Here is a 16995-nt window from a genome sequence, read left to right on the forward strand (position 1 = left end):
GTTTCACCACTAGGGGGAGGGTCGGACTAACGAGCGTTTATGAGGAAACAGCTCTGGGGCTCTGGGACACGGGCTGGGTGGAGCCAGAGGACAGTAGGACCCCCACCCCCTGGGGAGGGGTCTCTGGGAGCAGTCCTTGTGTGCCCCACAGGCGGTGCTCAGGACCTTGGGATCTTGGGGCCCCAGCACTGGGGGTCCTGCCGAGTCTCCCTGGACCCCCGCACACTGCTGCAGCCTAACCTTCTTCTCAGGACAAGGGGCAGGGGACTAGAGCCGGCAGGAGCCTGGCCGGGATGTGTCTGGGCTCTGACTCCAGAGGCTGCAGGAAGGTGAGGAGCTCCCCACTGGGGAGTGGACCCTGCTGCCTCGGTGGTCTCACCACTGCTGCGTTCCTAACCCACCCCTTCCTCCAGGCCGGAATGAATCATCAGTGTCTCAGCCCTGCAGCGCCATCTTCCCCTCTTGGTGCCGTGGTTCTCTCTGTCTCATAAACTATCAGTGACTTCACTAGACTCAGATGACGTGCTTTTGGTGAAGATTCTTTAAAAAGTGAGACTGGTAAAGCAGCGTGTTCCAGGCCCACACGCTCACCCTGCAGACAACAAAACAGATCTGGTGCCGCCTGACTGCGCTTTACTTTTGGTTCCCTGCATCTTGTTCTACCCCAAACCCTCACTTGCGCGAGGCTGGAAAACCCACTCCCCTCTGCTCGCGCCTTCTGGGCCTTTTAGTCCCAAGAGCTTTCGAGGTGTTAGATGTCTGCCCCTGGGGGCCGTCCGTGCCACGCACCCGGGACGTGAAGTGGAGCATTTGGTCCTTCCTAGCGGCCTCCCGTCAGGGTCTTCTTGGCCTGGAAAAGAAAGTGTTTTGTCTGAATGGGTGGTTTCCAGATAAGACGTGGCAGTGAAGTAAGAAAACTACCACACCAAATGCCACCTTCTGGCAAATACCTTACAAAGAGCACAGCTCTGGATGGGTGGCGGGGGCCCCTGGGACTGGGTCTCCAGTGCGGCCTTCACAGGCCACGGGGCTCTGCCCCGTGACATGAGCCATGCCTGTCTGTGTTAGGCCCCGTGCAGGGCCACCACCATGTCAGGTTGAGTCCTCACCAGGTGGCAGGAACCCCTTCTACAGAGAAAACTCTGAGGTCAGAGGTGCTGAAACACTGGCCCAGGGACAGGGTGTCCGGGATACGGCTGGAAATGGAGCCCAGAGCCCTCTGCCCCACATGCGGGCCCACGGGGCCTCAGGTTCCAAGCAGGATGGGCAAAAATGGGTTCATTGGCACATGCCCTCAGGTGAGAAGCTCCCAGGTTCCCTGTCCTGAGCTTCCAGATCCCAGGGTCTATGGCCGGGTCCCCCTCAGCGGAAAATGGCACTAGAGGCAGCGAGGTGCTCCCGGGGGCCAGACATGACAGAGACAGAGCGTGTTGGGACTCACTGATGACCAGGTGCGTGTGGTGGGTCACTCCTGCCTAACCACGAAGGGCGGCAGGGAAGGACAGTGATCTTATCTCACGTGCAAATCCCCCCAACTGTGACCACAGAGTGGAGGTTTGTCCCCTCCTGGGGGAAGTGCTGTAAGTAAAGCAGGGTGTCTACCAAGAGGCAGGAAGGAAGTCCAAGGGACACGTGCAGGGCGGATGAACGGCCCATGTTGGATCGGAAGTTGGTGACAAGGGCTGAGGCTGCACGTCCCAGCCACAATGGCAGATGGAGAAAGGAGTTCTCTGAGCACTCCGGGAAACGAGGGACAGCCCGCGTAGTCTCAGCCATCCCGGAACGTCAGTCGGTTGTCTCAGATTCCCTGAATTCTGCCGAGCTGACCCAACTGCCCTCTCTCTGGTTCAGTTTTCTGGGTCAGCAGCTCTGATTCACTGGTATCATGGCCCATCCCAGACACACCAGGCCACGGGGACTTACGGCTGTGACACCTTGGGCACTAGCTCAAGACCCTATGTTAAAGGCTCATGACAGGCAGTCTCAGCCCCTTTCCCCTCTCCTTGAGACTCTGAACTTCCAGCTTGGTTCCCCAGACAGTTCCTCCCCCCTCGGCTCCCAAGAGTTGGTCTCCTCCAGTCCTGCTTCCTCCTCATCCTTTATGAAAATGCACCGACGCCACACCGTGGTTCTCTCTTGTGCACAGGGCTTAGCGATTTTCACCCGCATAGCATTTGACCAGATGGGCATCTGAAGGTGAGGCACCTCAGAATGGAAGGTCAGAGGAAGAACTGAGTCCTGAGCCAGGAGAACAGACTGTTCCCAGCGCAAGAAGGGGCCGGTGGGCTGGGTGGAGGGCTCCAAAGCCGCTGCAGCCTCGGTAATAACGGCAAACCCAAGATACACGCTCTACTGGTTCTCTTTCCCCTCCGAAATGGGGTAGTCGTGCGCCGGGAGTCGGAGTGCCCGGGCTCAGCACACGCTAGGTAGACCCTCGGTTGTCACTGCCCAAGCGCAGCACATACGTGGGTCCTAAACACCAGCGGGTGCCAGGACGCCTGCTCTTGGCGCCCTGGGCTGAGGTTCGTTTTGGTATTAACCCCCGCGACAGTACCACTTAGGGTTACAAGGCGCTGGGGGGCACACGATAAAGGTGTTGTTCCCCCACCTCACGGACGCGCGAGTTCCATGGTGGCGGCGGTTGCGCCGGCTAGTGGGCCGCGTCTGAGGCTAGCGCCCACCGCTGAACCCAGAAGGATGCCGGCGGTCCCGGGCAGGCACGTGGGTCCCCGCCCCCAGTGTCCCTCCCCCGGGCGGGGCGGAGCCCACCTACCGCGGCGGCGAAGCAGCTCCGCAGGGCCTCGAACTCCTGCGCGCAGAGGTCCTTCCTCAGACGGCCGCCCGGGGCCGTGGACGCCTGCACGCACCTGCCGTAGGCCGCGGCCTGGGGGCGGGAAGGAGACGCGCGAGGGTCGCGGCGACCCCTGCATCCGCCGGTCACCCGTGCAGACCCCTTCGCCGTCGCTTCCCGGTCACCACCACCCCACCGCCGCCCCACGCAGCCCTTCCTGCCCCCGGGAAGGCTCCGCACCTCGGCCCCACAGGCCGCCAGGCGCTCGGGGAAGGCGCGGAGACGGCTTCGCACGCGACCCCACACCGCTCCGTTCCCCGACATGAGCGGCTCTTCCTGGCACTCGTGGGCGCCGCCATCTTAGGTCCGTCCTCTTCCGGCGCCCAACAGCTTGATAGGTCGGCGGTCCCGCCCATCACGTTTCCTCTGCCTCGTACTTGGCTAGGCTTCTCCTCGCCTCTGCCTCTCCTCCGGAACCGTGCCTGGTTCCTCAGAGCCCTGCAATTGGCTTGTGGCCTTGTCTATCTTTGTCCTTGGACTTTAGATTGGTTCAGGCTCAAATTGTTTACTGAAGTCGGCCTCAGGGCCCGCCCCACACGAGCGATTGGCCAGCGAGCCCAGGCCAGGGCAGTGACTGGAGGGGGCCCGGGCCTGGCGGAAGCGGGGCGGGGCGGGGCGGGGCGGGGCGGGGCCGGAAGGTGACCGGCATCATGGCGGCCACGCCGCAGCTGCGGGACCGTCTGAGCTTCTTGCACCGGGTGAGTGCGGGCGGCCCCGGCCTCGCCCCGGGCCCAAGCTGGCCACTTCTGTGGCCCTGCTTGGCCCCAGCCTGGTCCCCGCGCTCCGGGCCCTCCGGCTCCTCCCGGGCTCGGTGTCCCCTCCGTCCTCCTCCGGCCCCTCCGGCTCCTCCCGGGCTCGGTGTCCTCTCCGTCCTCCTCCGGCCCCTCCATCCCCTCTATCCCCTCTGATCCTTCCGACCCCTCCCACCTCTCACTTCGCCTCTTCTCCCTCCTTCCCGGTCCTCCGACACCGCAGACCCCTCCTCTTCTCCCCTCCGACCCTTCCGCCCCTCCCACGGCTGGGGGGCCGCACCGCACGTACTTGGAGGGGTCAGGTCAGACCACCGCAGTGTCAGGTCCACTGGGGACTGTGAGACCCCTTGAACAGAATCCAAATCGGAGAAGAAAGCCGTGGGACCCAAAGTTTTGTTTTTTTCAACCTAATTTTAAGTAGCATTAGAGAAAAAGAAACCCAGTGAACCGTGAACTCCACAGTAAACACAACCAGACCCTGGCCTGGGAGCAGGGGAATACCGTTTATTCCGCAGCCCTGATGGGAGGGAAGGCCCTGCGCACCTCTCCAAGCTGTGGCAAGAGGGCCGGACGTTTTTAAGGTAGAACCAGGGAGGAGCGGTGCCCAGCTGCAGAGTTAGGCGGAGTGGGGCAGTGTCGGTGGGGTAGGCTGCTCTGTCTGATAGCTGGCAGTTATCCTCCTTTGGGGACTGGGAGACAGGCCCCGTCCTTCCTGGTGGTTATGTTTCCAGGAATGGCCTCCAGGTCCTTCAGAAAGAGGCTCCTGAGTTGTAGGAGGTCCACATGAACAGCTGTAGGTTCTTTTTAGAAAATGCTCCAGGAGTGGGAGGCTGGGGCTTGTCACCAGGTGTAGGCCAGAACTAACAGTAAATTCTCCTGGCGCCTTGAACTTCCTCAGGCAGGTGTTTGGGGGGGGGGGGCTGGGCTTACCCTGGTGCTTTTAGAAGCCCCGTCAGTTCAGCTCCCCTTTTGGTCTTGGTGGACAAATCATGTAAGCAGTGTGCGCACACAGCCTCAGATGACATTCAGGCAGGTCTTGTGACACTAGGCATCCACCAGTCAAATTGCGTCTGTGGCCAACGCCTCACAGTGCACCTGAGGCCTTCTGTCCTGTCTACACCGAGCCTCGCGCCCCGCAGATGCACAGTGATGGGGGAGTGGGTGTTTCCCGTTTTCACGTCTGTAAACAGTATGTTTCTGTGTCGAGTGAGCACGTAACATAAAGGCGTTTGTGCTCACAGGTAACTGTGGGACGCTCAAGGAATTAAGTTGTTCTTGCTCTGACTTATTTCTGTGGGGCCCATGCCCAGGAGTGGAGCTGTGGGGCGGTCAGTCCGAATGGTTGTGTCACGTTGCTGATCTGTGCTCCAGGAGAAATGGAACCTTCCCGGTGCCCTGCGCGGGAAGGGAGCTCGTCTTGAGTTGTTCGGGTATTTTTGCCAGTTAGTAAGTGGGTACATGTAAAGTCGCCTTTACGTTGTTGTGTGTCTGTAAGCATAGGGCCCTGGGGGCCGTGACAAATCCGGACCCAAGCAGAGGGCCCGTCGCCGTGGAGACCACCACCTTCCGGGGCGTTTGTCCCACCCTCCGGCAGGGAGGCTCCTGCGGGCTCCCTGTGGCCGTGGGACCGCAGCTGTCCTGGCCGGGCCCCCTGACCAGATGGCACGTCAGCAGTAGGATGTGTGGAGACTGGGACCGCTGCAGCCCTGCAGACAGGGCCCTGTGGTCCCCTCGGCAGCGGCTGGCCTCCCGGCTGCCGCGGGCCCCGTGTACGCGGCCGCTCACTGTGGGTGGGGCTCCGCTCCTTTTCAGCTCCCGATCCTCCTGAAGGGCACGGCGGACGACGATGTCCCGTGCCCCGGCTACCTGTTTGAGGAGATCGCCAGTATCCTTCCCGCGGACGCCTGGGGGCTGGGGCAGGGTTCCTGGGCTTCTCCTGCCCGAGGGGCCCACGGCCCCGTCCCCGTAGTAACCAGTGTGGGCGGGGCCTAATGGCCGCATTCATCCCAAACCAGGGCCTGGGATGGGTGCCTGCGGCGGGGCGGGGCGGCTTCTTCCCCGCCCCCCCCCCCGCCCCCCCCCCCCCCCCGGCCAGCGCGGCCTCCTGCAGCCCAGGGTCAGCTCGCCCCTTCCCTAACCCGAGTGCCTCCCAGAGATCTCGCACGAGTCCCTGGGCAGCAGCCAGTGCCTCCTGGAGTACCTCCTGAGCCGCCTGCACAGCGGCTCCGGCCGCGTGAAGCTCAAGGTGAGTCTGAGTGTCTCGGCAGGCCCTCCCCGGGGTCAGGTCGAGGCCCAGGTCCTGCCCCAGGGTGAGGCCGGCGGCAGGGGGCTCTGCTGGGCGGGGTCCCCTCCTTTGGGCCCAGCTTGGCCCCACCTGTCTGTCGCCCCAGGTGCTGAAGATCATGCTGCACCTGTGTAGCCACGGCTCCCAGTCCTTCCTGCTCATCCTGCAGCGCAACCCCGCCTTCATCCAGGAAGCCGCAGGTACGGGGTCTGCCCGGCCAGCCCCACCGAGGCACAGGGAGCAGGGCGGCTGGGGCAGGTTGCAGCCGGATCGGTAGCCTGGGCCCCCGCCTCCCTGACCCTCACCCGTGCTTCCCCATCCACGCCGTCATCCACTGCCAGCACCTCTCTCCGCTCCCACCACACAGGACCCTTTCCTCCTCCCTGCCCGGCAGGCTCAGCTGGGGTCTCCTCCAAGCCCTGCATGCTCTCAGCCTCCCCCCGCCCGCCGCCCCACTCCTCCACTGCACTTACCACGCAGGGCGGAATGACCGTGTCTGTCTCTGAGCCCTGCCAGGCCTTTGCGGCCAGACCTTTCCCGTCTGCCCCTGTGACCTGTGTGCTGTGGGCTTCCGGCAAGCGTCTGTGCTGCCGTCCCTGCCACGGGCTCTCTCTTCTCCCCAGGGCTGCTCCCCGGGGCCCTAGTAAACCTTCCGCTCTCGAAGGGCTGTGGGAGGACGGGACTGGTGAGGCCATCAGGAGAGGTGGGGCTCTGGCCTGTCGTGATCCAGGCGACAGGTGGGTCTGGGGTGGAGTCCCGTCCCTCACCCATTCCCTGGGCCAGGGCCGTCCCTTCGCCTCTTGTTAACACAGACTTGCGAGTTGGGGGCCTGAGGTCTGCTCTTTGGGTGGGGCGAATGGAACAGGGAGGCCTTGGCCTTCAGGCAAGAACCCACCCAACCGAGCTGTCCCCGAGAGGGCAGCGCCACGATGGGGACCGAGTCCTCTGGCCACCACTTGTAGGAGATCCTCGGCAGTTACGGATTATGTCCCACCCGCCGGGTGCTGGGACCCACCCCCCTGCACCCTTTACTGCAGATGGGGCTGTGGCCAGGGCGGGGCTGGGCTGCCTGTGGCCCTGGGCAGCTGTGTCGGTGCTTTGGAGATGGAGCAGCCTGGGAAGGGGCCCAGAGGCACCAGGGCTGGGGTGCACCCATCACAGCCGAGCTCCCCAGAGCTCGTGCCCCGCAGCAGTCCTGCTGGGTCATCCTCACCAGCCGGCAGGTCACGATGACTCACTGGGCAGCTCTCACAGCTACGGCGGGTGCCGGGGGTCACCTCTGTCCTGGTCCCCTGGAAGAGAGCAGGTGAAACGGACTGAGGGCAGCAGACCAGGTTCTCTGTTGGCACCAAAATCTCTCCAGCTCTGAGCACTGGCCCCAGGGGACGGTGCGCAGATAGGCCTGCATGGGCTGTGAGAGGAGGTGGTGCTGGGGCGGGGGGGTGCACAGAGAGGACAGTCCTGTGTCTGGGGTCCAGCAGGGTCCTGCAGGGAGGGTGGGAGCTGCGGCAGGAACGGCAGGGAGGTGCTGCTGTCCCTTCACTCCTCCTGTGTCCGGCTGCCCGCCCAGCTGGTTGCGGGGCCATGGTCTGCACACCCTGGGGCTGGCACCAGCCAGATGAGAAGAGAGATGCGTTTGGACAGAGGAAACAGGCAGGCCCTGCTCTCGCTCTGAGCCCTGAGAGGAGGAGGTAGTGAGGCACGCGCGGTGGTGGGGGTTGTCCCCTGGGGAGTGCGAGGGCCCTGAGGCAGGGAGAGCCTGGGCTGGGTTCAGTGCAGCGGAAGCTCACTTGATGAGGCACGACTGAAGCTTTACGAGAGGAGACGATTTAGGCTGTGATGAAGAACTTGAGATTTATTGTCAAGCCCCTGGGATACTCGAGGGTTTTGAATTGGACGAGGCCCCATTCGGGTTGCCTCTGAGTGGTGGCGGGGTCCGGGGAGGTGGTTGGGCTGCTGGTGCGAGAGCCCAGGCAAGAGGCGGCCATGGGGTCAGGGAGCGACGTGCCCTGTGGTGCCCCAGAGGTCGGATCTCAGCCTCATGGCTTGGGGTGTGGGCGAGGAGGAAGCCGAGGGGCTGCGAGGGCCGGGCTGTCGTGGGCTTGGGATGGCGGGGCATCTGTGCTTTATAAAGCCCACCCCGGCCCCACAGACCCGGGCTGGCGGGGGGCACGGAGCTCAGGCTGCCCATGCAGGGAGGGGGCTTGCAGGCCACGCCCCTCGAGGTGGTCCACAGGGCCCAGCTCGGCTCTCCTCTCTCTGCCTCGTCTGCAGTTTTCACAGGCCCCCCGGACCCTCTCCATGGGAACAGCTTGTACCAGAGGGTGCGGGCGGCTGCCCAGGTGAGCCCAGGACCCCGGTTGCTCCCTGTCCCCCAACCCGGGGCCCTGGCTCTACCCCTGCTGCATGGCTGGAGCCCTGTGCGTGGCCCTCTGGGGAGGGGTATGTGCGGAGCAGGGGCAGGGCGACAGCGGTGGGCTCACGGCAGTGCTGAGTGCCTGCTGTCTTCACCCAGGACTTGGGGGCTGCCCTGTTCTCGGACGCCTTGTCACCTCCGCCTCCCTCCCAGCCTTCCAGGGCCCTGCCTCCAGCAGGTATGCAACCATGTCCAGCCCGGGGGGCCGGGTTCCCCTCTGGGCGGGCTCGTGGTCCCTCCTCCCCTAGCGTCCCGGGTGTGCGCACTGCTCCTCGGAGGGCCACTGACGCGGGCGTCACCGCAGGCATGGGCTCCCAGTCCAGGCCCCAGAGCGCCCTGCAGGGCTTCGGCTACAGCAAGGAACGGGGCCACACAGGTGAGTGCTGCAGGGGCGAGGGGCCTGCCGAGGGGGCGAGGGGGCGAGGCGGCGGGTGGGCCCCTCAGGCCCCACACTGACGTCCCTCCCACCCCTGGCAGCAGGGCAGGTGTGGTTGGCTCTGCTTAACTGACAGGTGAAAAGCCAGGTTGAAGGTCAGCCTGCACTTGGGCCCCCAGCTCTGCTCCTCCGAGGGCAGAGGGCGGGGGCCCCAGCTGTGACAGAGGTGACCTAGGGCAGGAATGGCGCCAGCCATGCTTGCTGGGGGTGCCTGCGGCTTGCAGCGGGGCCGTGTGGCCCTCTTGTGGGCTCTGGGCTGTGTCCCGCTGTTGTGCTGATGGTCCTGGTCCTGGTCCCCGCTCTCAGTCCCCTGGCCCTTCTGAAGTTCTGATCCCTGAGGTGGGTCTGCCTTGGAGACCTCACCTGTTCTTAATTTGGGGGTGATGGTTGGATCCCCTCCTTGGGGTGCTCACACAGGAGAGCCCCCAGCACTGGACATGAGCCTCCCTAAGCGCCCACGGAGGTTTGGGGCTCTCAGGACAAGCAGGAGGCCCCTTGCTCCGAGGCGGGGACCCAGGGGACCCAGGGGCACAGCTGAGCTGTAAGCTGCCGAGTGTTCAGGCTCCACTGGGCCAGAGCATGCTGAAATGAGTTCACCGGGGAAGCTTCCCGAAGGGCCTGGTTCCTCTACATGCCCTCTGCTCTGTGCAGCTTTGTGTCCTGACCTCCAAGCCATGGGTGGGGAGCAGCGTGGAGACAGGGCATGGGGGTGGTGGCTGTACCATCTCCCCTCTCCCTCTGGTGCAGGCTCTGCAGGTGAATCCTTCCTGTCCACCATCCAGAAGGCCGCAGAGGTGGTGGCCAGCGCTGTGCGCCCCGGGCCTGAGAGCCCCAGCACCCAGAGGCCCCTGCTGCGGGGTAACGCCTACCAGCCAGCCGTGACGCCTCCAGCCAGCCTCAGCCCCCCCACTCCTGGGAACCCACTCCCCGTAGCCGGCCTGGGCGCCCGAGGTATCAAGTGACACCCCTCGCGCAGTGGGGTCTGGCTTCCCCTCCCAGGGCTCCGGGCTTGTGTCACCTGCCGGCTGGGTGGGAGCAGATGGAGGAGGAAGAAAGCAGCTCACCTGTGGGGTGGGGGGTGTACAGGCCCCGCCCTCCTGTCCCACACCACCTCTCAGAACTCAGAGCCAGCCGCCCAGGTGATGAGTTCCACGTGGCCTCTGTGGTGGCTGCATCCAGACCAACCATACCTTGTCCCTGCGCTGTCCAATGTCTTTGTCCATCTGCTCTGGGTGGGAGCTTCGGTGTAACGGCCCCACCAGGAGTGGGTCCTACCCAGGTCCCAGCTGCTCAGATGCAGGACTAGGGTTGAGCTGGGACGAGAACCCAGCCCCAGCCCTCGTCCATGCATTCGACACGTTTGGGTGGCTGTGCGGGACGGCAGGGACACCCGAGGAGGACCAGGCTCCGGGGCACGTGTGTTCTGGTGCACTGGGGGAGAGGACGGCCAGATAGCTGTCCGTGACCTCCACCTCCACCTCACTCAGCAGCTGCCATCACATTTTCATGGCTCAAAGGAAGGGTGTCAGGACTCACCGGGATTTGAGAGCTGCTGTGCTGGCAGTGTCCCCGCTGCTCTGCACATCCAGCCCCCGCCTGGCCCTGGTTCCTGACACGGCTTCCTGCGTCTTCCGGGCGGGGCGGGTCCCCTGGGAGGGTGTGCTCCTCTCTGCCCCCGTCTCCCCTCACCTGGTGTGTCCTGGAGCTGGAGCCCAGGTGGCCGCCCCGTCCACATCTCGGGACCCAGACCCCAGGCCTTTCCTGGATCTCCCTGTCCCGGGATCCTGGGGAGGCGGACACGAGGCCAGCCTGAGGCCCCAGAGGGCCTTACCCTCAGTCACTGTCTCCCCCAGCAGTGAGACGCCAGCCTGGGCAGGCCGGGGGCGGCTGGGATGAGCTGGACAGCAGCCCCAGCTCTCAGGGCTCCTCCCAGGAGGACGGCGCCCTGGGCGGGGCCTCAGACTCCAGCAGTCGGTCGGGCAGTGACAGCCCCTCAGTTACCAGCCGGGCGCCCAGTGACCTGGCAGAAAGGTGAGCCTGGGCCCAGGGCAACCCCCCCAATCCCAGCTCCAGGATCCCACCGGTCAGGGAGGCACCCTGCTCTGTCCTGACCTGCATGCCTCCTACAGGGTCGAGGCCATGACCCCGGGTGACCACCAGCAGGAGCTGAGCCTGGTCCGGGCTGTGACTCGGGGGCCGCACGCCTTCCTGAGCCGAGAGGAGGTGCAGCACTTCGTCAAAGAGTGAGCCCCCCACCCCGCCACTCCAGGACCCCACCCCTGCACCCCCCGCCCTTGCCCCAGCTCTGCGCCCCCACCTGGCCCCTGGCCCCTGCCCCACTGCCCAGGTGCCCCCGTGCAGGTGTGGACTCCTCAACTGTGAGGCCGTGCTGGAGCTGCTGATCCGCCACCTGGGCGGGACTGGCGAGCATGAGCAGATGGTGAGGGCGGCTGCCGCGGGGCGGGGGGGTGTCCTGCCCTGGAGACAGGTGGGGGGTGAGCGCAGGACTCCCGTGAGGGTCCTTGCTGACCGCAGGCCTGCCCCGCAGAGAGCCCTGGGGGCCATCGCTTCCCTCGGCTGCACCGACCTGCTCTCCCAGGAGCGCGTCCTGCTGCTCACCCGGCCGCGGCTGCGGGAGCTCAGTGCGGGCCACCCCGGACCCGTGACCAACAAGGCCACCAAGGTGAGCGGCGGAGCGCCGCCCCCACCCCGCTCCCCAGCCCCCAGGCCCCAGCGCCCGCTCACGGACTCTCCCTTTCCTGCCTGCTGCCCCTGGAGCAGCAGTCGGGGGCTTGGCGTCTTCCCATTCCTGGGACCCCACACTTGCCCTCCCCGCTTCCTAGCAGCTCTGTCCTTTGGGCAACGCCGTCCCCCTCATGACTCATCTTACACACGGCTTCCTGCAGGAAGCCCTCCTTGGCTGCTTGGATGGATCTATTCCTCTGTTCTCCGCTGTGTCACAGCTCATGGGTCTGAGCTCTGCTTCCAGGTCCCCAGCTCCTGGAAGACGGAAGTGGTTCTGTGTGTCTGAGTTCTCTTTCTGCTAACAAGTGTCGGGGAGCAGCCCAGGATCTTCCTAGGGGCCTCTAGGCAGCAGCCAGGCCCTGGCCCCTTCATCCGCTGTTGGCTTCCCATTTCTTCTGTGGTGGCTGAAAATTCAGCTCCTTAGTCACCTGTCCCTAACTGTCCTCCCCAGCGCTGCTGCTCCCCAGGGGGGGGCGACAGGAGAACAGGTGGGAGCAGCTGGCCGGCCCTCCCCTGCTCTGGGCGGCGGCACTGAGGCAGGCACTGGGGCGGGGAGGGCCACGTCGTCCGTGACTCCTGAGGAGCACAGAAGCCTCACCGATTCCCCTTTTCTTCCCTCGTCCAGATCCTGAGACACTTTGAAGCCTCCTGCCAACAGTGGCCTCCTGCCCGGAAGCCCCCAGCTGAGCCCGGCCCCACAGCTGCCCATGTGAGCCCATCAGACCTGCTGACCGATGCCCTGCCTTTAGCCGGGGACCAGGCCTTCCTGCAGCCTCTGAGTTCAGCTCTGTTCACACCCAGGAGCACTGCTCCCCCATCAGGGCTGCATCCTGGCCCTGTGTCCCCCACCCCTCAGGACGGCTGCCTGCTTCCAGCCCCTGGGGATGCTGTGGAGACCGAAACCAGACTGGCAGCTTCCACAGAGCAGGGGCTTGGATCTGAGCGGGGCCCGGTGGGCATGGACACCCGACAGTGGGGGCCAGAGCTGGGCCCGGGCCCCAGCGGCAGCTCCCACTCCTTGTTTGCTGGCATGGAGCTGGTGGCCTGTCCCCGCCTGGTGGCGGCCGGGCCTGCTGTGGGGGAGCCCCGCCAGGCCCCCTGGACGTTGTCTCAGAGGATGGCAGCCAAAAAACCGTCTGGCTCGGAGCCATCGGCTTTCGCCTTCTTAAACTCATGACCTCGTCAGCCTGGGCCACCAGCAGAGTCCCTGGCCCATGCTCCCAGGACCCCCCAACTTTGTCCTGTCCCCAGTGCCTACAGCCCCCATGTCCCATCAAAGAGTGTTTCCCCTCAGGGGTCTGCAGTCAGCCTCGCCCTCCCCCTGGTCTCTTCCCCTTGCCCACTGAGGCCTTGGTGCGGGCGGGCAGCCAGCCAGGCAGGCTCAGTGGACGGCCCATCCCGTGATGAGACCAGCCACCAATAAAACCCAGGTGATACTTCAGGAGTCCACGAACCCAGCAGATTCAGGCCAGCACTGCGGGAAGGGGTCGTTCTTGCCCATGGGGGCCTGCTCCCCAACCTTGCGTCAGAGGCAGGTTCCCTGTTTTTCTTCTGGTGGGGCAGGACCCCCTACAGTCTGCCCCGTGGATGTGGTGACCAGGGAGCAGCCCTGAGTGCCCGCAGGACGGGCACAGAACGAGGAGCTGAATGCTCGCTGAGACTGGCAGCCCTGCCTCCTGCCTCACGGCCGTCTGGTCTGGCAGGATGAGCACACTGTCCATCTTTCCATCTGCCAAAGGGATCAGAAGGGAGGGCAGAGGAGCAGATGGCTTGGTGTGGCCTGCCTGGAGGGCACGGGAGCGGAGGCCTGGTGACCGAGCTGAGACGTGACACCCCTCGGACCTGCCCCAAGTCCCTGGGGTCCACACAGGCACGCAGAGCAGGGCGCCAGATGAAGGCGGGGAGGGCCTGCCTGCAGACGGGGCCCAGCCTCCCCGCCCCAGGCTGCTGTTCACAGGCAACGGTCCTGGGAGGACCCCAGAGCCACCTCGGCCACCCCCACCCCGACCTGTCTCCTTTGCCAGGGGCCGGCTGCCTGGGCTTGGATCCCCACAGCAGTGGCTGGCAGGACCTTGCTAGTGCTCCCCGCGGGCCCCCGGGGGAGGCCCCTGCCCGCCTTCTCTCAGGAACAAGGATTGTTGTGGGTTTGGAACCACTGCTCGGGTCTTGGTTTGTTTTTGAGCTCAGATTCCTCCCTCAGCAAGGAGTGGGGTCGGCTGGGTCCTAGGCAGCCTGGCACCTTCTCTTCATCAGGCTGGGGCCCTGTCCAACATCAGGTCCCTATGTGGCCCTTGTCAGCTCCCTTTGCCATGACCGTGGCCTGCAGACTGCACGGCACCTTGGACGAGAGCTCTGGCTCCTAGAGCCAGGGACGGTCTGGGGTCACACCTCCTAGATAAACACTGCTTTTAACACGAAGCTGCGCTGTTTGCTTTTTCCTTTAGAATGTGTGTGTGTGTACACGGGCACTCAGGAGGGGCACACATAGGGGCTTCTAAAACAGGCAGGTGTTTTTTCCTCCTTAAATGTTTGAGGACTCCCCAGGGGGACTGTCTGGTCCTTTTTTTTTTTTTAATTGAAGTGTAGTTGATTTACAATGTGGTAGTAATGTCCGATAATTGGTCCTGTGATTTTCTTTTTTAAATTTTTTTTCCAATTTTTTGGCGGGGGGGAGGTAATTACGTTTATTTATTTATTTTAACAGAGGAACTGGGGAATGAACCCAGGACCTGGTGCCTGCAACATGTGCGCTCTACCACTGAGCTCTACCCTCCCCTGGTCCTGTGGTTTTCTTAATTGCATGGTTTTTAACTATGGAATTCAATTCCTTATGTAGATTTAGGGCCATTTGTGTTATCTCTTTCTTCATAAGTGAGTTGTAGCAGTTTGTGTCTTTCAGGGAATTGGTCCGTTGCAGACGTGGCCATGGGGTCTCTAGCCTGCTTCACTGTCCTCAGCTTGTGCAGGGTCCCATATGTCACTTCTGATGCTTTCTTGGCCAGTCTGATTAGAGGTTTATTAATACTATTGATCTTTTCAAAGAAATGCCTGGACTTTTATTTTTTCTGCTGGTTTTTGAGTTTTCTATTTCATTGATTTCTGTTCTTTATTATTTCCTTCCTTCTGCTTTGGGTTTAGTTTTCTTTTTCTAGTTTCTTAAAGGTGGAGACTTAGATTATTGATTTGAGACCTTCTTTTCTAGTATGATAATTCTAATGCATACATTTTCCTCTAGACACTGCTTTAGCTGCATCCCATGAATTTTGATACATTTTTATTTTTATTCAGTTCAAAATGTTTTCTGATTTCCTTTAAGAGATCTTTTTGGTGTAATGGCTGATTTAGAAATGCATTTCTCTATTATTACTATTTTTGTTCTGATACAGTAAGAGAACATATTTTGTATGACTTCAGTTATATTTTTAAAAATTTCAAACTTCTGTTAAAGTTTGTTTAGTTGCCCACAATATAGTTTATCTTGGTGAATGTTCCATGTGCACTTGGTCTAGAAAACTGCAGACCAGTCTCCTTCATGAACATAGGTGAAAAAAACATCCTCAACCAAACATTAGCAAACAAATCCAGAAGCACACGGAAAGAGTGATACATCAAGATAAGTGGAGCTTTTCCTGGGGATAGAAGGCTGAGTCAGCATCTGAAAGTCAGTGCAATTCATCACATCAACACACTAACGGAAGAACCACCAGCTTACTTTGAATGAGGAAGCTAAGAGAACACAGAAGCAAACCACAGACTGGGAGGAGGTGTTTGCCACTCACAGATCTCAGGGAGGACCTGTATCAAGAACGTGTAAGAAACACTCAAAACTCAACAAAACAAAACCCCCTGTTTGCAAAGTGGGCAAAAGTCTTGGACAGAGACTTCACCAAAGGAGGTATGTGGGTGTAGGGCAGAGAAGCGCACCAGTAGATTCTTCGCATTATTAGGGAAATGCCATTGAACACCATACAGGGACCACTGCACGCATATTAGAATTACTTTAATAATAATTTAAAACTTCTAATAACAGTGTGAGGGCAACGGGGAGCAGTCAGAACTCACACTGCTGGTGGGGATGTAAGAAGACACACCTTTGGAAAAGTCTGGAAGCTTCTTATAAAGTTAGACATACACCTACTATGCAATCCAGCAGGTTCCTCCTAAGCATCTACCCAAGGGACGTGAAAACTTAGGTTCACACCAAAGCCTGAAGGTGAATGTTTACAGCAGTTTCATTCATAATTGCCCCAAACTGGAAACAACAGCATGTCCGTGGGTTGAGGAGTCAAAAGTGTGGTTCACCCGTGCGGTGGAATACTAGTCAGCCGTTAAGACGAACACGGATGCCTCTCACACTGACGGAAGCCAGACCCCAAATGCTACACACTGAAGGATTCCACTTCTGTGATATGACTGTAAAAAGGGAACACCATAGTGACAGAGAACAGGTTAGTGGTGGCTAGGGCCCGGGATGGGAGGGTTTGGCTTCAAAGAGTCAGCCCCAGGTTTGGGGAGGGGAGTGTTCTGTGCCTTGTTTGTGGTGGTGGTAACATAGCTGTATCATTTCTCAAAACTTGGCTGTACGCCCCCAAAGTGTGGTTTTTATTGTATGTACATTTTTAAAGTTTTAATTTTAAAAAGTAGTTGATTTTTAAAAGTGGGGCAAAGACCAGCAACGAGCTATTACTTTGAAGGGAAAGATGAGACTCTTTGCTGGTGGGACCAGAAGCCGCATGGCGGAGGGAGGGGGGGCTTTCCGCGTGACAGGGGTGCAGACGGTGGACTCCAGCGGAGGGGCGCGGGGCTGGGCGCGCCGGGCCCACGGACCGGCTGCGGAGGACGCGCAGCGAAGGCGTGGGACACGCGGGGCGCCACGGAGGGAGGCCCTGCCGGTGGGGCCTGTGGTCTGGACGCCGGTTACAAAAGGAGGCAACCCCCAAAGCCCTGGGGGTGGGGCGGAGGTCCGGAAACTTCGGAGCAGGCAAAAAGAAAGACGGAAGGCACTGTCGAGAGAAAGAACGGAGACAAGAACAAGGGCGACCCGCCGCGCGGCCTTGGGCGGGAGGAGGGCGCCGGGCACGGGGCCGGGGCGGTGTCAGGGCTGCCCGGGGAAGGCGCTCCCCGCCAGCGCGCAGCTTCGCGTCTCCGCCAGGCGGCCCTCCCTGGGACTCACAGGCCCGGACCCCAACACGGAGCGTCCAGCGGGTAGCGAGACCCACGTGCCCAGACAGGCCTTGGCAAGGACGGAGCCCGGCACGGCGTGAGAGCCCGGAGCCCCGCGGGCGCCCCACAGGCAGGCTGAGCCCCGCGGAAGAAGTGCTGGGCCGCCGCGCGCGCCCCGCCCCTTTCTCCTCCTCCCCACCCTCCCCCAGAGGCTCCTCCTGGGACCCGCCCCCGCATCAGCCAGACCCCGCCTCCTCCAGCCACGTCCAATCAGCAGCCCGCCTCCGCCACGGTGCCCTGCTCTCCGCGGCTCCTCCCACGCCTGAACTTCCCGAAGGACGGCCGAGC

General features: G+C 62.0%; 2 protein-coding genes across 5 annotated transcripts; one reads left to right on the forward strand and one right to left on the reverse strand.

Annotated features, from left to right (window-relative positions):
- Window positions 1-523: 523 nt before the first annotated feature.
- NDUFAF8 (NADH:ubiquinone oxidoreductase complex assembly factor 8) lies at window positions 524-3190 on the reverse strand. Its single transcript, XM_032456584.1, has 3 exons — window positions 3032-3190; window positions 2774-2884; window positions 524-850 (listed from the first exon to the last, which is right to left on the reverse strand). Exons 1-3 carry the CDS (start codon window positions 3113-3115, stop codon window positions 821-823), a joined length of 225 nt encoding a protein of 74 aa, XP_032312475.1. The 5' UTR covers window positions 3116-3190; the 3' UTR covers window positions 524-820.
- A 269-nt stretch (window positions 3191-3459) lies between these two features.
- Window positions 3460-13902, forward strand: TEPSIN (TEPSIN adaptor related protein complex 4 accessory protein). 4 transcript variants are annotated; one of them, XM_032456580.1, is made up of 14 exons: window positions 3462-3549; window positions 5416-5488; window positions 5757-5848; window positions 5994-6087; window positions 6511-6624; window positions 8162-8229; window positions 8403-8481; window positions 8608-8679; window positions 9487-9690; window positions 10593-10770; window positions 10869-10982; window positions 11101-11179; window positions 11288-11422; window positions 12110-13902. In XM_032456580.1, exons 1-14 carry the CDS (start codon window positions 3502-3504, stop codon window positions 12659-12661), a joined length of 1902 nt encoding a protein of 633 aa, XP_032312471.1. In that variant the 5' UTR covers window positions 3462-3501; the 3' UTR covers window positions 12662-13902. The 4 variants fall into 4 exon arrangements, with proteins under 4 accessions (XP_032312473.1, XP_032312471.1, XP_032312472.1 ...); XM_032456582.1 differs by having other exon boundaries at window positions 3460-5488; window positions 5759-5848; XM_032456581.1 differs by lacking the exon at window positions 8608-8679.
- Window positions 13903-16995: the final 3093 nt, after the last annotated feature.

This window comes from Camelus ferus, chromosome 16, assembly GCF_009834535.1.
Source record: "Camelus ferus isolate YT-003-E chromosome 16, BCGSAC_Cfer_1.0, whole genome shotgun sequence".
Lineage (NCBI taxonomy): Eukaryota > Metazoa > Chordata > Mammalia > Artiodactyla > Camelidae > Camelus > Camelus ferus.